At 43.5% G+C, this 17,707-nt stretch overlaps 4 protein-coding genes across 7 annotated transcripts; 2 read left to right on the forward strand and 2 right to left on the reverse strand.

Annotated features, from left to right (window-relative positions):
* Nucleotides 1-147: 147 nt before the first annotated feature.
* On the reverse strand, nucleotides 148-8,799 carry LOC135391222 (required for excision 1-B domain-containing protein-like). Its single transcript, XM_064621384.1, has 5 exons — nucleotides 8,672-8,799; nucleotides 7,652-7,740; nucleotides 3,843-4,047; nucleotides 1,615-1,703; nucleotides 148-885 (listed from the first exon to the last, which is right to left on the reverse strand). Exons 1-5 carry the CDS (start codon nucleotides 8,672-8,674, stop codon nucleotides 816-818), a joined length of 456 nt encoding a protein of 151 aa, XP_064477454.1. The 5' UTR covers nucleotides 8,675-8,799; the 3' UTR covers nucleotides 148-815.
* A 162-nt stretch (nucleotides 8,800-8,961) lies between these two features.
* Nucleotides 8,962-12,103, forward strand: LOC135392764 (phosphatidylinositol-glycan biosynthesis class W protein-like). Of its 2 annotated transcripts, none has more exons than XM_064623478.1 (7): nucleotides 8,962-9,398; nucleotides 9,477-9,659; nucleotides 9,729-9,956; nucleotides 10,027-10,180; nucleotides 10,740-10,978; nucleotides 11,548-11,689; nucleotides 11,770-12,103. In XM_064623478.1, the coding sequence occupies exons 1-7, from the start codon at nucleotides 9,235-9,237 to the stop codon at nucleotides 12,100-12,102; spliced, it is 1,443 nt and encodes a 480-aa protein (XP_064479548.1). In that variant the 5' UTR covers nucleotides 8,962-9,234; the 3' UTR covers nucleotide 12,103. The 2 variants fall into 2 exon arrangements, with proteins under 2 accessions (XP_064479548.1, XP_064479549.1); XM_064623479.1 differs by having other exon boundaries at nucleotides 9,388-9,442; nucleotides 9,579-9,659.
* Nucleotides 12,104-13,019: 916 nt separating this feature from the next.
* On the forward strand, nucleotides 13,020-15,951 carry LOC135391224 (oocyte zinc finger protein XlCOF6-like). Its single transcript, XM_064621387.1, has 4 exons — nucleotides 13,020-13,979; nucleotides 14,206-14,590; nucleotides 15,082-15,250; nucleotides 15,646-15,951. Exons 1-4 carry the CDS (start codon nucleotides 13,326-13,328, stop codon nucleotides 15,896-15,898), a joined length of 1,461 nt encoding a protein of 486 aa, XP_064477457.1. The 5' UTR covers nucleotides 13,020-13,325; the 3' UTR covers nucleotides 15,899-15,951.
* On the reverse strand, nucleotides 15,509-17,611 carry LOC135391225 (NADH-cytochrome b5 reductase-like). Of its 3 annotated transcripts, XM_064621389.1 has the most exons (6): nucleotides 17,274-17,609; nucleotides 17,074-17,216; nucleotides 16,912-16,999; nucleotides 16,743-16,847; nucleotides 16,478-16,681; nucleotides 15,509-16,174 (listed from the first exon to the last, which is right to left on the reverse strand). In XM_064621389.1, exons 1-6 carry the CDS (start codon nucleotides 17,493-17,495, stop codon nucleotides 15,980-15,982), a joined length of 957 nt encoding a protein of 318 aa, XP_064477459.1. In that variant the 5' UTR covers nucleotides 17,496-17,609; the 3' UTR covers nucleotides 15,509-15,979. The 3 variants fall into 3 exon arrangements, with proteins under 3 accessions (XP_064477459.1, XP_064477458.1, XP_064477460.1); XM_064621388.1 differs by having other exon boundaries at nucleotides 17,074-17,611; XM_064621390.1 differs by having other exon boundaries at nucleotides 16,032-16,174; nucleotides 16,560-16,681; nucleotides 17,074-17,611.
* Nucleotides 17,612-17,707: the final 96 nt, after the last annotated feature.

Genomic DNA, 17,707 nt, shown 5'->3' on the forward strand with positions numbered 1-17,707 from the left:
CAAAAAGTCTGATCCCTAACTATGATGTATACCCTTACTCCTGTAATCTTCGCATTTTGTCAAACTAAACAGATGCAATACAAAGTATAATGGCAAAAGTGCACTTTACCTGGCAAATTAATGTTGAGAATGAGTGTGCACAGAAAATGTGTTGCACTGTTGTTTTATTTCAGTTTGCTTTTGATGTCATACAAGCTTCACATCAACTGAAATTATGGCAAAAAGAAAAGGCACCTGTGATCAGAGGAACAGCTGAAGAACAAAAACAGACGCACAGTTAAACGCAACGATTTAAATCCTCCAACCGAAGACTTCTTTTATTTCCCACCAAGCCCAACTGCTCTTGAAACAAACCCGCGCAACTCTACACATCAAAATTTTGCTGTGCCAAATGCACAACAAAAAGACATTTTATGGCAGTAACAAAAAAAAAAAATGCTCTTGGAACAGTTACCAAAACAGATTGCAAGATAGAAACTCCACAATATCACTCAAGGTTTTCACAAAGTCAAAAAATGCTCCCACATATCAGAATTGTGCCCCGTTCTGGAAAAGAGACGTAGTCGGCACAACCCGTCTTTTTCGAGTCAAGAGTATTTTACTTGATGTGTCAAGAAAAGAAAGGAACAAACAAAAGAAAATGTCAGGATGGATTTCTTGTTCCTTCATGACGGAGAAATGTAGAAACGTAATTTGGGATCAGATGGGTGAGAGATTCAAGGTAAATTCATTGCACACTAGAAGGTAAAGTCCTTTTGGAGGAATGTACCACCATTGTGCCTGCAGTCCTTCCGAGTCATTCTTGGTCACGATCTTCACAAGTCATTCATTTCGTACTTGAGTTCTTCCAGGTGTTCATTTATCCTCTCTACCACCTTATTTAACCTGTAAAAATGAAACCAAATGTCAGTAAAATGCCACTGTAAATTTTACAGGCATGCACAGCATTTTCATGTTTGCTTTCTCATGCACAGTGCCTCGAGTTTTCCGCTTTTGTGTCTTTTGAAAATGGGGATAAAAAATTGTCTTTATTTCAGGAGCTGTAAAACAGGGTAAAATGGGCGATACTGGGTGGTACGCAGATTTTCGGGCGCCAAATAAAGAAAACAGCTTCTCGCATTCTTGATTAACGCAAGATGTGGAACAGCCGTGTTGAATATGCAGTGCTTAGCGTTCTCCACTACCCATATTGTACTTCAGAATGGAGGAGATAGAGCCTTCAGTTCTAGGGTTTTACCAGATTCTTCCCCGAATTTGCACCCTGAATTGAAAGTTTAATCTTTAGGGCAAATTCCCCTCACTGGGATGTCTGTAGGAATGCACTAACTTGCTTGTTTGGCAGCAGATGCAGTTACATCACAGTTTGTACCAAATCACTACAGTTAGTTTGAGAAACTGATCCCGATTTCTCCCCAAATTTAGCATCCTGGAAGTTTTTTCACACAAATTCGCATGAATTTGGTGCGCATGTTTATTTACCCGAGAAAGTTTGGCAAAGCAAAACTAAAGGTGCACGTGCCTCCCACCCTCCCAACCATCTTCTGTGTGTGACCACATACAAATGGACACCACAGCTCACTGTACCCTAGTGCCATTGCAATAGCAAATGCATACCGCTGTTTCATGTCTTTGATGTCATCCTGGTATCCGTGTTGATCAGGATTGTCAAGAATGTTTTGTCTTGCTAGCTGCAGCCTCGCAACCTAAAGAAAGGAAAGCTCATATTGTAGCATGCTATAGGCCAAACTTGACTTCAAGAGTGTGCTTCGAGGGTTTATAGCTCACATATGGCATGTGTGTATGGCATAGAAGGATAATTCTTTTTCCCAAACACGTCAATACAATTGAGGACTTACGGGCAACAACAGTACAAGTGCAAAAACGGTGTTTAATGGGGCAATAAACAGGTATACGAGGCACACTTTTTTAAATGCATTGTGATACGTTGCCGATGGTGAACGTTTTCAAATATTTTTGCCGCAAAAAAGTAAATAATGGCTCCAAACCGACTGAATATTCACAGCACTCTTTCGCCCTCATGCCCCGCCCTGTGATGTCCTGGTGACTATAGCGACACGACATTTTGACGTCGCGCATCATCAACCATTTAGAATGTGGGACGCTTATACATTATTTTGTTGTAATATCGAGAAGCTATGTCAATTCTAAACATATTCCCACTTGTCAAATCCAAGATAGCAGTTCAAACCGTACCAAAACCACTCAATATTCTATTTCACGTACGCACTATGTTTTCAGTGCTGTATTGCTGTATTCAGTGTGTGTGTTTTCATTGAGCATAATTGGAAAATGCTTGTCAACCTGTTTTGTGCCTGTTTAAGATAATTGGCTTAAATTATATCAGATACCTTTTAAAGGTATTTCCCACACAGAAAGCTAATGAATTCATGGTGAAAATATTGTTTAATAACACATAGGCACTACAAGTCTAGGTTGCTTGTACATGAGCTCTCTTGCTTATGTTGCTACGCGATGGCGCTTCTGTCTACGGTGACAGAATTTGATAAAGAATGGTATACAAGTACTTGTACGACTGAGAACATTACAAACGGTGCAAGTGCACTTGTAGCATTATTGGCCGTAAGTCTTCAATTGCATACATGATGCAATCAACCACATCTATCAAAGTGTCACAACTAATTGTATGTACAGTGCTGGACAAAAGTTTACGGAACATGCTCCGGTGCATTCCTACCTTAGAGTGGCACGCTAGTAGCAAATGGTAGCGTACAGACTTGCAAACAGGTGACTGGGTTACCTAGGCACATGTCTGTACGGTCCCATTCGCTGCGAGCGTGTCACTCTGATGGAGGAATGCGCCGGAGCATGTTCCGTAAACTGTTGTCCAGCACTGTACACAGGCACCATTATGCAGAATTTAGAAGCACAAACAAGAACACTATGTACTGTTGAGGACACTGTGGTCTAAAATCTCCAGCCCGTGGCCAAACAGTCTCCTATCGGCGACGTCTCACACGAAGGAACTATACCATTACAGTCTCCGATGTAACAGAGCCATTTACAGGAAGAGTTTGGCCATTCTCTGATCTTTTGCCGCCTCGTGGGTGGAGCCTATTTTGACGTCAAAGTCGTCGTTGCGCCGCCCAAAAAGACTGAATCCAAGCAGAATCCGCTTATCAGCCATCTGATGCGCGCCATATTGATGCTGTCCGTCAGCTTTGTTGTCGCAATGAATGCAATCTACAGGAATAACCGGCTTATGACCCACAGCCGCCTCTGATAAGGGGGGTTTTGTTGCCAAACTGAAAGTGTTCAAGTACGAAGGGCTTTCGAAGGACAATATACACACGTGTCTTCCCTCCTTGCATCGTAAACAACGATCAGCATCAATATGGCGTCTGCGACCGGCTGACAACGGGACAACAATAGAGCACTGCGAGGGAGGTGGCATAGCCGTGACATTGCATGACGCGCTTCAAGTTAGGCTCCTCCTAATGGCCAAACTCTCCCTATAAACTGCTCTACGATGTAAGGCCATGCAGCGCCACCTATCGGGAGAGAGTACCATCGCATTCTACGCGTCGTCTGCTAGGGAGAGCAGTTCAGCGCGGCCTCCCCTCGGGGAGGGTATTGGTATAGTTCCTTCATGCGCGACATCGCCGACAGGGGATCGCTCCACCACGGGCTGGAGATTTTACACAACCGTGTCCCCAACAGTACGTAGAGTTGTTAAGTAGTAAGTTACACGATGTCACAAAAATTTCAGGCAGCATCTCTTTGAAGCACAAAGATTTACGGCACACTTTACTGGCTGCTCCGCTTACGTGAAACACCGGGCCTTCTAAAATTAATATTCTCACCAATTCGAGCTTCGCCTTCTCCTCCTCTTGCAGAGCGGCAACAAACCCGGCTAGGTGTTGGGAGCCACAGTCCACACGCAGCCTGCGTTCGATGTCCATCACTCCTTCGGAGATGCGCTTGAACTCCTGCGTCACTTCACACACAAGTTCTCGGAATGTTGCGAAGTCATAGTTTGGAGCTGTGCTGAGGTAGATCTTGTGGCCTCTGCAATGGCAGAGTTTGCTTGATGGCATTTCAGAAGCACTATTCTTTCGTTTTAGAAGCAAGCAACCCTATATCTTTCATCCCCAGACTATCTTCGTTCCCTCAGAGTGTTTGCAACACGACGCCCAAAGTATGATAATGACACGCATCGAGAAAGGGGGGGGGGGACACTTTCACAGGTGTGGTTCATTACTTCATGGACACATTGTACTGCGCGCCAGAATAATGAGGAAAAAAGAATAGTTCTACGTGTCGTACTTAGCGAGGTACAAGCTCTCGGACACACTCCTGAGCGAAGCGCACACGTCAGAGAGCTCAGAGCTGCGTCCATTCCCATTGGCAGCCGTAAGCACGAGACTTCTCATGCGCTGCCTCACTGGCGGTGGCGACGTCTGAGATGTCAGAGCCCATGAATTTCGGTATCCGTGGTGCCCATTTTCTCCGCTTCTATTACCCTCTTTGCTGTGAAACTTTCAATGCAGGTTCACATTGATGCAAAGCACCGTTTTTCACGTTTGTCTGGGATAACCTGGGACGGCAACCCCTTTACAGCTTCGCTTGACTTTAGGTAATTGATGTAGCATGCTGTCCAAAGCTGGACCAACTAGCCACCCTCGAAAAAATGCTGGATACACCCCTGGCAGTAACTCGACAATACAAAGCTTCTCAAGCCAATCTTTAAAGATAAGTGTAAGGACGCACTCCCTCAACATATAGCGAGCGGTAGTGAGTAAACTATGTGTGCTATGACGACATCAAACAAACCATAACTAGTGAATACAGCAGAGAAAGGAATCCCCTAGTTGTAAAACTTAATTTCAACACCCCTTGTGCGTTAGGTAGCGTTTTTCCACATAATTCGCAACAATCCATTTGAGAAGCAAATTTCATTATTACAGAGAGCTGCGCAAATATTTGTATTTTTGTAATACCGATGCGAGTAATCATGTATTCAGTACAAATTACAAATCTATTATAGAATTCCATTTTGGAATTTGAAAACCAAGGAGCCCTTTTCAAAGCTGGACATACCAGGCTGGAAACGACACAGGAGAAGGTAGTACAACAAAGTGAATGCTGTGTCACATGGTCTGTATGCACATATGACCGTCATTATGACAAATATATATTTTTGGTTCGGCTATATAGCTATTCAGTTATACTGCAGAACACTATTATTTTGCGACACCCAAAATTTCGCGAATTGGGCACAGTCAATATATTCGCCACCACTACTATTCACGAATACCTCTGAACACTCCAGATCTCAGATTATACTCCGTCCGTTGACCTCCATTTGTTGGAAGCATGTTGAAGTGCCAGATAATAAGACACGGACAGGAAACCAGGGACGAGGACAACAACGCGACTTTGCATCTTGCCCGAGAAGAATACCCCCCGGTCATTGGGAAATTTCGAAAGTTTTCGAAACCCACAAATTTTGCGTGCCCTTTAAATTCGCGAAAATTAAGGGGGCATAAAATAATACGGTTCTACAGTATAACAGTTTACTTGGGCTTTAAAATGACTATTTGCACAGCCCCATTACTGCATATGGTATGCACATATTTCAGTTTTTGCACATCTTCCATGGCCTCACTCTCGACATGGGCAATATGCAGGAAAGCAGAACAGCACTCCCATTTCCTGCAGCCTCCCAGTAACTTTTTGTTTTGCGCCGCAGTGAAAAAGGAACCCCCCCCCCCCCATTTGCAAAGCAGCGCTTCAGGGTAACCGCTATAATAACCGCTACACATGACACCACCAGATTGTCATGCCATTATACTGGCTTCTGAATTACTGAACATGCTAGAGCATCACTGCCTCCCCTCCCCCCTTGGGGGGAAACAGGTTCTGAAACATTGAGACGAAGCCAGAAGCTTAAGCTTTGGTGCCCTCTTTCTGTGGGAAGCAATACGGAAAAGAGGAGGAGGAGTTGCCAGGCCAGTTCCTCCTTCCTCAGCGTAATCAGAGAGAGGAAAACCAGACCGCCCCTGGCACATTATGGGAAGATGATTATAAATGAAAAAAAAGAAAAAAAAAAAAAAAAAACGATTAATTCAGCAGGCTTCTTCAGTTGTTGACATGTTTCATTCGTGCAAACACAAAGGCGTATCAATGACTGTGTTGAATCGACCACATATATTACAGCATGGGTGCACTTTTGGCCAGTTCTGTAGGATTTTTTGGTCAGTATTTGGCGATATTTATGCGCACCGACAGGGATTGTACTGGTATAGGTACATGTATTTTACAAACTCGATATTTTCCATCTAAATGCTAACACATTTCGTGCATTAATTAAGTAAGAGAGTTAATACTTGACTACTTTCCATGTTTTCATCGTATGTGCACCATTACAAAAGTTAATGATAAAATTTGCGGATTACGTAGTAAAGGTATGACACAAGAGCTTCCAGACAACATCCAGACAAGCCTGATGCACTCCAATCTGGTTAGTCTGCATTCTACAGCTTAGGATAGCTTACAAGACTGCCAATTACAGCAAATTACTAGGTCACATTTCCGCAAAAAATGGTGTCACACAGCTGTAACAAGGAATAGGATTGTTATACTCTTTGGGTACAGTTGTGCTGATGACACAAATTGCATGGCAACCCCCTGCCGATCTTAGGAATAGACCTCGTCCTTATTTGTGTTTCCAACGTGTGCACCTAACAAGTTCTAAGATGTTTGACTTTGATTTGATTTGGAATTTTCTTGCATAAAGATATCTCCAACATGTCTGACCCGAGACTTAGATGCAGTATCTGCACTTAAGATGGCATTGGCAAGCATGTGATACTGATGAATAGTTTCAATGGCATAAAAGCGACTATGGCCATCATGTGCCAAATAATGATGACCGACATACAAACAGGTTAAAAGCTGAAATGATCAGATTAAGAGGATTAAGTTAAATATAGCATGTGTAACCTAAAAATTCATAAGAAAATGAGTGGAGTTTGGAGTTTTCTGGCACAAGGATATCGAAAGAAAATGAGTGAAATCTCTTCGGCTCTAACCAAAAACAAATGAGATATCCTACATAGTTTAAAAACTTACATATGAAAACACTAAAAGTGGATGATCAACCAGCAATAGGACTGGGTGTAACGGTAAAAAAAAAAAAGAAAAGAAAAAACACAAAGCACAGAATTGTCGTTGGCGGCGATGCTGACGTAGTGGGCATACAATGGGTATGTGAATCGGAGTTGCTCCTCAGAGTGTGGGATCGGCAAGCATATGACCAAAGGGTTTGCAGTGGAAGGCACGGTGGTGTAGCAGCTTTGCAACCAGCAGAAGTGTCACAGCACGAGACATCTTGGATATATAAGGCACCCGTGGTACATTCGTGACAGTTTCGAGACAAAGGCACTGAACGCATACTTCAGCGCTTACAACGACAAAGAAATGTCGTGCCAATATAAATTATCCTCCATCATTGACTACAATCCAATTGGCAAGAACATTGTCTGCATAAGGCCATCTGCGAGCCATGTGAGCCGTAGCGTTATATCTACAACCCAGGGCCCTTGAAACAGCTGCGTATTAACCATTACACGTTGCAACAAAGAGCAAAGAAAAACGAAAATGCTCTTACTCTTCAAATAACTTGTAGGTATACGCTCTTTCTTCTTGTAGACTGCAGACTTTCTTCAAAAGGCTAAAGACGTCACTGCTATTATCAACCTATAAAAGCGAAAAAGCTGCTCATTGGTGTGCCAAGTACAAACACCCAGAAAAACGCATAGTTACAATGGCACGACGGCGAGCTCTGTCGTCAAAATGTGCGTCTTGTGAAGTGTACAACTAAAAATACTGAACAACCTTCCCAAGTGAATATGTACCGATTTCACCTCTGTTCACCACGAAGGCTTTCAACACTTTCTATTCGTGTTTAATCAATACAACACGCTTCGGCGCAATAACAAAAGACGACGTTTCATAACATATTCCGAGAGACATCAAACTGTTGCAAACTTTCCTTCCGCGTTGTGCTAAATCAAGTCAAACGTTATGACCACGTTATCTAGCCCGTTGCTATTTCACACCTTGACGAAATACGGAAAGGAACTAGAGGATCAAAGTAGAGTCGGCGCGAAGCTTATTTAGGACCTCTAGGACAAAGCAGGCGCTCTCGTCACACATACAAGGACCGGTCGGAGGCTACATCAGCTGACATTACATTTCTCAAACATCACGCCGCGTGGTTAAGCGCACAACGCAGGACTACCGTTTCAGCCAGCGTTCGCGTTCTGGCCCATCGCCAGGCTCTGGGTTTCGGAGTATCAATAAAACTGTCTTTGTCTCGCCACGGAGGACTGTCCGGCACAATTCGAGAATTCGCAAATTTGGTCGTAAGGATAAAGCTGACTCTCGTGACAGAACGTATTAAGACGTTGTTTAGACCAAAAAAAAAATCGCTATAGTTGGAAAATTTCCGTTCGTCAAAGGAACCACACGCGTGCTGAAGCCATCCACGTTCGCAAGTCAGGCCGAGTACCGACCTTGTGCATGCATTGTCGATTTCGCAAAAATGGATTGCAGAAGCTTTCGACAAAGAAGAAACACGTGAGGTAAGGTTGTTAATGAAAATACGGAAGTAACTGGACCTCATTACCATTTTAAATGCCGCTCTGTTTGAGATTATCAGCTGCTTCCTCGATTCAACAGGTGCCGAAAGAAGAGAATTCTGTTGCCAGCATGCGCTTTTGTAACCGATTTGAGCGCCGCTCACGTGCTCATGCTGTGCCGGCCGGCGCTGATAACAAGCAACTTATTCGCAAGATGTTCAGACAAATATAACTACGTACCAAATTTTGCGTAGACAAATTTCCAATATCTGTTTCATTGACTGGAATGTTTTTATAATGCTTGAGCATCGGTAGGAATTTCCTTTATCTGTTTGATCCGGCGATTTCAATTAAGGTCAGCTGGCAACGCAACGCCGTCGTGCTCGTCTGCTCGCCGAATCGAATCATAGAATCATCAAATACGCGGTTTTCGATCAATTACAGTACAATCAAGTCGAACTCGTTGGCTGTCGTTTGATCGCCTTTCGATGGTCTTTACAATGTTCGTCATAATAACTATATACGAAGATTTTGTAAATTAATGTGGGCGGCTCCAGTAGCCACTTATTATTAAATCTTTCGGATAAGTTTTCAGTTGGCAACGAAAGACATGGATCCCACAGAGAAACAACTACACGAAGAATTTCTGGAAAACAAATTGGGGACAGCACCAGACGAAGTCATTATGTTGACGCTTATTCCCCTATTTACCACACAGTTTTACGTGGTTTTGCTCAAGATTTTCTCTCTTCGTATCCTCAGACAAGACTTCTGGTGTGTGCTGCTTAGTTCATCTTAAGAGCTTGCCTTAAAAACAGGTATAATTATCCCGCAAAATATATCAATGTGCAGGTTACAAGTCATCGTAGATACCATCCTGCTATCAGCCCCCACCATTCTTGCTGTGACTATCCTTGCAAACCATGTTGCTTGCATATTTTTCACACTCCTCAGTGGAAGTACCTTGCTTTGGATGACTCAGCATATTTCATCACAAAAATGGAAAAGGGATAAGAAATGTAGCTCCCTAAGGAAGTAAGTAGTAACGCACTATGTTTTATCGTGTCAGTTCCACAATCGCTATATAACCCATATTTCCTCCAGTGTCACAGTACCGGCTCCTTCCCAAATTCCGTTCATGTCAGTCGCAAGGTCACAGGTGCTCTTTATGACAAGCATGTGTATCCTGGCTGTGGATTTTCCGTTGTTCCCAAGACGTTTTGCCAAGACCAAGTTTTCTGGCTTCAGCCTTATGGACGTTGGTGTAGCATTTTTTGTCATGTTAGCAGCGCTTGTGTCGCCTGAGGCAAAACAAAAGCATCTGCATGGCAGGTACGTATGACCAAAATCAGTTGTAACCAGAAAAAATTGAGATGGAGAATAAATCGGCAATTATTTGCAGCTTTGGCCACGTGAAGCAAGCGGCGAAAAGCTGCGCGATACTCATAGTTATCGGACTTATACGTATCCTGACGGTGAAAGGAATCGACTATCAGAGCCCTGTACTTGAATATGGGGTCCACTGGAATTTCTTTTTCACTTTTGCATGCGTAAAGGTACGGAAATGCCCCTTCACATTGGTGCCCTGTGTTTTGAGTGAAACAGGATATGTCAGAAATGATGTCAAAACAGTTTGATTATGAAGGAATGTTTTTTTTTAACACATTAGTGCCCCTTTAACAATGAAGCAATTGACGCAATGACGACACCCCAGTGGCGCCTGGGAAAAATAAAGTAAAAAGTGTTTGTTCTACGCCATCCCAGCTAGAGGGGAGTGTGCCATGACCAGGTTCACTGCATTCTGAGCCAGTGCATCTGGTCCACGATGGACTCCTCCTCAAACAGAAGTGACGTAGCCCAGATGCTCTCTTCCTTTGTTTTTCCAAAGCGCCGCTAATGTGGTTCCAGTTCTCGCGGATGAAACTGCGTTATTGTTAAGCATGTGTCAAGCTGTACATCTGCACATTTGAGGAAAAATACAAAAATGTGGTTCAGTCTGCCTTGTTCACGTTACCCTATAATATTGCTCAACTGAGAATTATTCTCCTGAGAACTGAAAGACATCAGATGTGTAAACGATAAGCAGTAACAGGACAATAATCTCTTATTCCACAGATAATATCAGCACTCCTGTATGTCTTGTTTCCAGCCACTTGGGATGCAGCGATCTCCGTTGCGCTTTTCGCAGTATATGAACTGACCTTACGATTTACAAGTCTGAACACCTTCCTCCACAATAATGATCGGACAGGACTTATTGCCGCCAACAAGGAAGGACTTTCGTCGCTTATTGGTTACATTGCTCTCTACCTGGGAACTGTGGTTCTTGGCAAGCAGATGGTCTATAAACCACGGTAGGTACGACAAGGACCGCTGCGCCCCTTTTGGCAAGGTGGGCAGCCCCCCTGGGAGAAGCGGACAGCATATCGATAGATTTTACGTTTTATTTATTTATTATGTTTATTTTTATATTCTTCAGGAGCCAGAAACGGGTGATGTTGGGTGGAAAATAAATGTAAAAACAATTTTAGGGCAAGTCGTTTTACAGGTGGGACTTTGCAATGATACAATGTCACAAAAGGGAATCCTATCTCTGCCGTGTATGTGAGTCACAGGCGGGCTCTGCTCACAAGCTAATGGATATGGTTTGAACACAAGAAAAATATACAAAGCTGAGGGGCGAATAGTGGAATGCTTACAAGTGATTGCCACGATATTACGCACACACATGGCAAACAGTTTGTATCTGAAAACCGAGCTTGCACTGACACGTAAAATAAGTTGTATCATCCCTGTGCACTTGCACTTTATTTTTTTTTTTTTGTGTTGCTGCACATGTCGTTTCACGACATACGCACCATTGCAGAAATATGTACGCATTTATATTTTCCTTCAATTTCAAACAAGGTTAATATCCTTACAGATATCAGATTCGTGAGTGGGTGAAGTCGTCCCTCACGTGCATGTTACTGTCGGCTGTTGGGTTTTTGTTCACGTATGCCATGCACACAGAGATATCTCCAGTTTCACGAAGGTTGGCTAATGCGTCCTATTGCTCGTGGACGGTAAGCCAATTTTTTTATTTTTTTTACTTCTGCATTATTACGGTGCTGCCATTAATACTGCCTTTGAATGCATGCCTCAGTTTTCCATTGGAACTCTGATACTGGGCTTACACATTGCCTTTGAGGTACTTCGAGTGCTGTTGGAAAATCCAGCACATGTGACTGTGAACACCTTGGAAATACGAAATAAAGAAGACATTCCCAACCCATTACTGATATGGGATGCCATGAACTTCAATGCAATGGGGTTGTTCCTGCTAAGCAACCTTCTGACAGGACTTTTTAATGTTGTGCTGCAGACAAGAACAGCGGGTTCTGTCACTTGTCTGCTCATCTTATTTTTGTATTTGTTCATTCTAGTCATATTTTCACTGTACGTGTACAGGAAAAAAATAAAAGTAAAGTTTCTGTGAATCTTGTTTGGTATATTGTCGCTTATGGTCCTACTTCAAAGTTACAGGATTACAGGAGCCCAGAGAGCACTTCAATCACTATATTTTTTTTTTTAAATCCAAGCGGTTATCCTGCTTATTAGTATGCACCATGCGAAGTAATTCACAAACAGATGCCCAGATATCGCAGAATTCGATTTTGAAAATCGAGCCGGCCCCGTCATTTTGACGTCAGGAGGTCCGCTGGTTGGTTTTTCACTAGGAACCATAAGCCGCAGCTGCGACAGAAGGGACCACCTCCCGTGGCTCAGTGGTTAGCGTGCTGGCCATGCCACGTCGAGACTGGGAGGTACCCGGGTTCGAATCCTGGTGCCGGCTGTGCTGTCTGGGGTTTTTCCTGGGTTTTCCTCAGACGCTTTCAGATATATGTCGGCGCAGTTCCCTTAGAAGTCGGCCCAGGACGCACATTCCCCCAGGGCGTGAGTCGTGACGTTGCCCACATACGTGAGGCCGACAACGGCAAGCCCTATCACCACCACCACCTGCGACAGAAGGGTTTCTTTTCGCCTTTTCTTTGATTTATCAGGTGCAGTAGACGAACATGGGTACTGTTGTTCCAGACAGCGCACCACTACGTTTGAAGAAAATGAACGCGCCGCATCGCCATAATGACATCACCGATGACGTTTTTTCTCTTCGTCCTCGTGGTTTCACGTTTCACCCTGAGGAACGAGTCGAGCGGTTTTCTATGAAAAATATCGCGTACAAAGAAAATCTGTGTGTTAATAATCAAGTCAAGTTTCTTGCTTTAACAACGCATTCGGAACTGAGAATTTTTTTAATGACATTCTGAGCTCAACGTATGTTTGAATTTCCCGCCATCGAAACAGCCGCGCCCCGAGCCCGACACAAGCCCAAGATCCAGACGCCGACAAAAAGGCGCGTTACCGTAGCGCAGTCTGCGCAGCGCATATCTCCCGAATGATTTGTGACAAGACGGGTGTAGTTGGGTGTAGTGTTGGTGGTTTGTTTGTTCTTGGGTTTGGAGAAGTCCGCTAGCCGCCTAGACGGCTGGATTGCCAAAATATTTGTGTAGGTGCAACGACGTCATGCTAACAAGACTCCCTATCGTTGCCATCTCAGTATCTCGGTACAGCACTTTCAAGTGACGTGTTATTTTCCCCACGTCTCGCATTAATGTTAATGACAATAACACACTCACAAGAGAGCAGCTGACCGATAAAATGTATGCAACTAGCGTCGAAGTCCTTGATCAAGAAGCAGCACCTATTAATCATGCCACTGGAAATGTTCGTGAAGGTGTGCAGACGAGACCCAAACTACGTACAGATTATGCACGCGTGGAATCTATCTACGATGAAAGTTTCCAGGACGAGAACGACGGCCCTATGCCAGCTCCTCGCCCTAACCCCCGCGTATTTACTTGTGTGATGTGTTTCGAAAAAGCAGAGGATGAACATGCCCACATGGAACACCTTCGAACTGCCCACCCCAAGGTACGCACACATTGCCTCGCTTGCGAAACGCAGTACGACGACTACCAGGTTTACAAGTCCCACATTCAACAAGTGCATCAAGACGTGATGGCGGCTTTGGAGCAAAATAAGCAGACGACACATCTGTTCTGCATGGAGTGTGGAAAAGTTTCAAGGACAGAGTCGCTCCTGTACCGTCACAGATCTCAGCACTTCATGCTACACAGAGAGACCTGTGAAACTTGTGGAAAGTCGTTTGTAGAAGGGCCAGCAATGGAAAGACATTTGGAGACTCACAAGCCCTCCGTTCAAACGTGTAGATTGTGCGCAAAGACATTTCAAGATTCGCGAGCTTACAAAGCCCACGCTGGACTACACAAGAAGTATAAATTTTTGTGCGAGGTCAGTACTGTTTTGTATTCACTAATTTGTAAGGTATCTCCCATATTATATTTTACACGCTGGGCACAGTACTTTATGCGATGCACAATATGTTATATCACTTTGACCAGTTGGTTTCTTTGCTGCAAAAATTGTATTCTTGTGTATTGTGGAATTACTGCACACTCAGTACCCAACACTGGAGACATTGAGGTTGCCATCACACATTTTCTTGTTTTCGCCGCAGCTCTGCGGTGCAATGCGCCCCACAGCCATCAGTCTTGAACTTCACCGCTGCTCGAGACATCCGAGTGACGAAAACAAGTACCAGTGTTCGTTCTGCAAGAAGCAGTGTCGCTCAACAGAACACCTCCGCAAACACATGGTCGCAAAGCATGGAGGTGCACCGGGTGAGAAGACATACGGGTGTGAGCATTGTGGCAAGGATTTCAAGTGGAGGCATAACCTGAGAGATCACATCTTGCTGAGGCACTCAAACAACGCTTCGGAAACTTCGACGGAAACGCTTCTGGCCTGCGATGTTTGCGATAAGAAGTTTGCCCACAAGTTTGCGCTTGATGCACACATGCCAACACACTTTGAGTACAGAGACTTTCGCTGTGAGATGTGTGGTATGCATTTTGTTGTCATATTCTGTTTTGAGGCTATTATGCAAGGTCTCTGCCTTGGTACACCCAGGCTTGCAGTTTTTACTGATTTGTATCGTCATATGGCACCCAATAAGCCACTTTGACGTAGCAGAATTCATTCATTGCAAATCTTAATGTCAAATGCCTCGCTGTCATTGTTACCAGCATTTTGTAAAATTGTAATTTTGATGGGAAAATGACAACTGTAAAAGTTGCAAAAATTAGGTACCTGCAAGTATTACTGTATATGCAGTGGAACACTTTTACCTTGCTTTTACATTTTTAGCCTTTAGAAAGCTGAGAATTAGAATTACCTGAAAGGGTACTCCATCACAAAGACTTGGGGACTCATGCCAAGGTTAAAAGTTTGGTAGGCACACACGCTGTTATTATAGCAGAAGGAAAGTTGCATATTGTTATACTGTACGTTTAATTTTGCCTCAAACGATATTGTTTGCAATTTTCCTTTTAAGGAATGGCCTTCAAAAGAAAGCACACACTGAAGGAACACATCAATGCCGTACACTGCAGTGACAAAAAGTTCCAGTGCTCGGTCTGCGGAGAAATGTTTGCGGTGAAGCGGTATCTCGATGCGCACTGCAAGACAAAGCACGAAGACTCCACCCAAGTTTTCTCTTGCAAGTAAGAATTCAACACAGAAAATTCAAAACTGTAACAGAAATATTAGGGCTGCGTGGATGTAGATATATGGTAAAAATTGCTAAAGGAGTTGCGATATAATACAAAATGCACAAAGATGCATATGTGCAGTATGATAACACAAAAATATGTAGTTCTCAGTTGTAACTGTACACACGTCCGAGTTTGTGTAGGAAACACCACAAAATCCCTCCCTGATTATGCTTTGCAAAATGAATATCAGGACATGCGTAGTCCAAGTTGAGGGGTTTGTATATTTATTTATGTAAAGGTTGTTCTAGAAATGTAAGTATTCACACCAAATTGACCCAGACTCTCTAGGTTCGAATACTAGAAATCGCTGTTCTCATTTTTACAATAATGCTATCACCTTTCAGTGAATGCCCCAAAGAATTCAAGAGCGAAAGGGGTCTTTCTGCCCACCGGAAGACCTGCCACGGAAAGGCGGAGCGGAAACACGAGTGCGCCAAGTGTGGTCGAGCGTTCTACTCTCCGAAGGATCGGCGGAGACACGAACTGACGCACAGTGCGGAGAAGAAACACGAGTGCCCGCGCTGCGGCAAGACATTCTCCCGCGCGGATAACTTGCGCAAGCACGTCAAGGGAGTGTGTCGGTTAAAAGATCTGTGATCTCTTAACAAGTGGGCATCTTCTGGTGGTGGTAATAAATATGTCTAACAGTATTGGTTTGGTGCAGCAGTGAGTGTCTCACTAAAATACGAACCATGTCGTTTTGGGCGAGGTCTCTTTTAGAAAAGCCAGAAAGCGCGCATTGAAGCTATTTGGACCGCAGATGAGAACGTGTGGGGTTTGACGGAACTTCTTCAGCTCTTCATTCAGCAGGCGTTCATCTATTTGCCCAAAGTGAACTTCTTCTCCGTAACCAGGCTTGAATTCTTTACCTTCCTGAGGTGAAATTAAAACATATAGGTGAATTAATAAGCAGAAGCTGATTAAACAGTTAATTCTAGGATGGTTTTGACGTAGAATTTATCTTCCTACCATTCATGCGGCTTACACTTAGAAATTTCATGCAGCGTTTTGGCATTAGTTTGGTGCAGGGTTAAGTTAATCGGATAAATCTTCAAATAAATAAATAAATGGAACAAACCAAAGTAAATTCTATGTCATCAACAAAAATCTCTGTTGCACCTAACCCTTATCTTCAGGAAAGAAAAATAAAGCCATTCAGCTGCGTAAGTTGCTCACCTGGCTGAAGCAATACAACACAGAAATATTCCAGTAACTCTTCAATTTGTTTATCTCTTCTCTTAAGTATATGGAACTATACGTTTGTGTGCCGTAAAGTAGTCGCACGATAGTCTCATCATCTTCGTTAGAGACAATAGCTCGGATGACTTGTATCATTGGTGCGACTCCAGTCCCTGCTGCAAGCAACAGGAGGCTTTTGAACTGTAACATCAAGTGTACACAATGACTACTTGAACGTTAGACGCAGTACCTGTACTTATACCTGATTTGGTTTGTAAGTAAATTCTCCAAACGGGCCTCTAAGCTCAACCAAGTCTCCTTCGCGTAAGCTTGCTACGTATCTGGACATTTTCCCTTGAGGATAGATCTGCAATGAAATTCAACTGATTACTTTATACGGTACCATAAAGCTGTGCGTAACCTTAACCTACTTTAATGAGAATGTCGAAGTGTCCACTGCATTCCCTATGACTGATTACTGTGTACTGACGTGTGATCACCCGTCCATTGTAAGAAGCCCTGAAGAAGACAGGATACTTTCTGCTAAACCGGTTGCAACTCCAATACCAGATTTAATAAAAGAAAGAACATACCGAAGAACCAAATGTTGAGCTGTGTCTAAGGGGAGAGGACCATGATTTGGCACGGTAAATCGATACACGAAGGTGTCGTCTGTTACTTTTTTAATATTGCTTATCGTAAAGTTTCGATAAGTATATTTGCTGATCACGTCTTCCTGCAAGAAGGAAGTAGGGGGTAAGACGTTTGAATTTGTGCAAGTCAGTGCACAGACCTCCGACAATGACACGCCGTGCACGTAGTCCATGCATTCCTTCTTCCATATTTTAAGTTCCTGTTCGTAGATATCGAACACGCACAGAGAACACCCATTGCCACAGCAGTCACTTTGATCTGGCTCGACGGGCTTCCCATCCAAAAGCTCCGCAGAAATGCTGCCGTGTGCAACCTCTCCGTTACCAATGAGTGTTTGGTGTCTTGTCACCTCTTCTGTCATCAGAAATGCAATACGGATATAATGTTTTGACCATTTAACACTTTAACAAGCAGGCTTTAAATCAGCTGCAAAACATGTGTGTGGAATCCATGTGTAATCGGTGTAATCCACTCGCAAATCCAGTCGTACGAAAATTTTATCGTACCTCATAGCAAAACACGCTGAACCGCTGAACGCTTGAAAAGTGGCAAAATTGTACGCTTCTTCCACTT

This window comes from Ornithodoros turicata, chromosome 4 (assembly GCF_037126465.1).
Source record: "Ornithodoros turicata isolate Travis chromosome 4, ASM3712646v1, whole genome shotgun sequence".
NCBI classification, from domain to species: Eukaryota; Metazoa; Arthropoda; class Arachnida; order Ixodida; family Argasidae; genus Ornithodoros; species Ornithodoros turicata.

Excerpts from the sequence above, each read along its gene's own strand:
- LOC135391222 (XM_064621384.1), bottom strand. Across the intron at positions 4,048-7,651 it reads ACCTACAAGTTATTTGAAGA|AGGCCACAAGATCTACCTCA; the intron begins GTAAGAGCATTT and ends CTGCCATTGCAG. Across the intron at positions 886-1,614 it reads ATCAAAGACATGAAACAGCG|GTTAAATAAGGTGGTAGAGA; the intron begins GTATGCATTTGC and ends TCATTTTTACAG.
- LOC135392764 (XM_064623478.1), top strand. The coding sequence starts at position 9,235 with ATGGATCCCACAGAGAAACAACTACACGAAGAATTTCTGGAAAACAAA. Across the intron at positions 9,660-9,728 it reads AAATGTAGCTCCCTAAGGAA|TGTCACAGTACCGGCTCCTT; the intron begins GTAAGTAGTAAC and ends TATTTCCTCCAG. Across the intron at positions 11,690-11,769 it reads CGTCCTATTGCTCGTGGACG|TTTTCCATTGGAACTCTGAT; the intron begins GTAAGCCAATTT and ends TGCATGCCTCAG.
- LOC135391224 (XM_064621387.1), top strand. The coding sequence starts at position 13,326 with ATGTATGCAACTAGCGTCGAAGTCCTTGATCAAGAAGCAGCACCTATT. Across the intron at positions 14,591-15,081 it reads CTTTCGCTGTGAGATGTGTG|GAATGGCCTTCAAAAGAAAG; the intron begins GTATGCATTTTG and ends TTTCCTTTTAAG. Across the intron at positions 15,251-15,645 it reads ACCCAAGTTTTCTCTTGCAA|TGAATGCCCCAAAGAATTCA; the intron begins GTAAGAATTCAA and ends ATCACCTTTCAG.
- LOC135391225 (XM_064621388.1), bottom strand. The coding sequence starts at position 17,495 with ATGACAGAAGAGGTGACAAGACACCAAACACTCATTGGTAACGGAGAG. Across the intron at positions 17,000-17,073 it reads GCTCAACATTTGGTTCTTCG|GGCTTCTTACAATGGACGGG; the intron begins GTATGTTCTTTC and ends TGTCTTCTTCAG. Across the intron at positions 16,848-16,911 it reads ACTTCGACATTCTCATTAAA|ATCTATCCTCAAGGGAAAAT; the intron begins GTAGGTTAAGGT and ends ATTTCATTGCAG.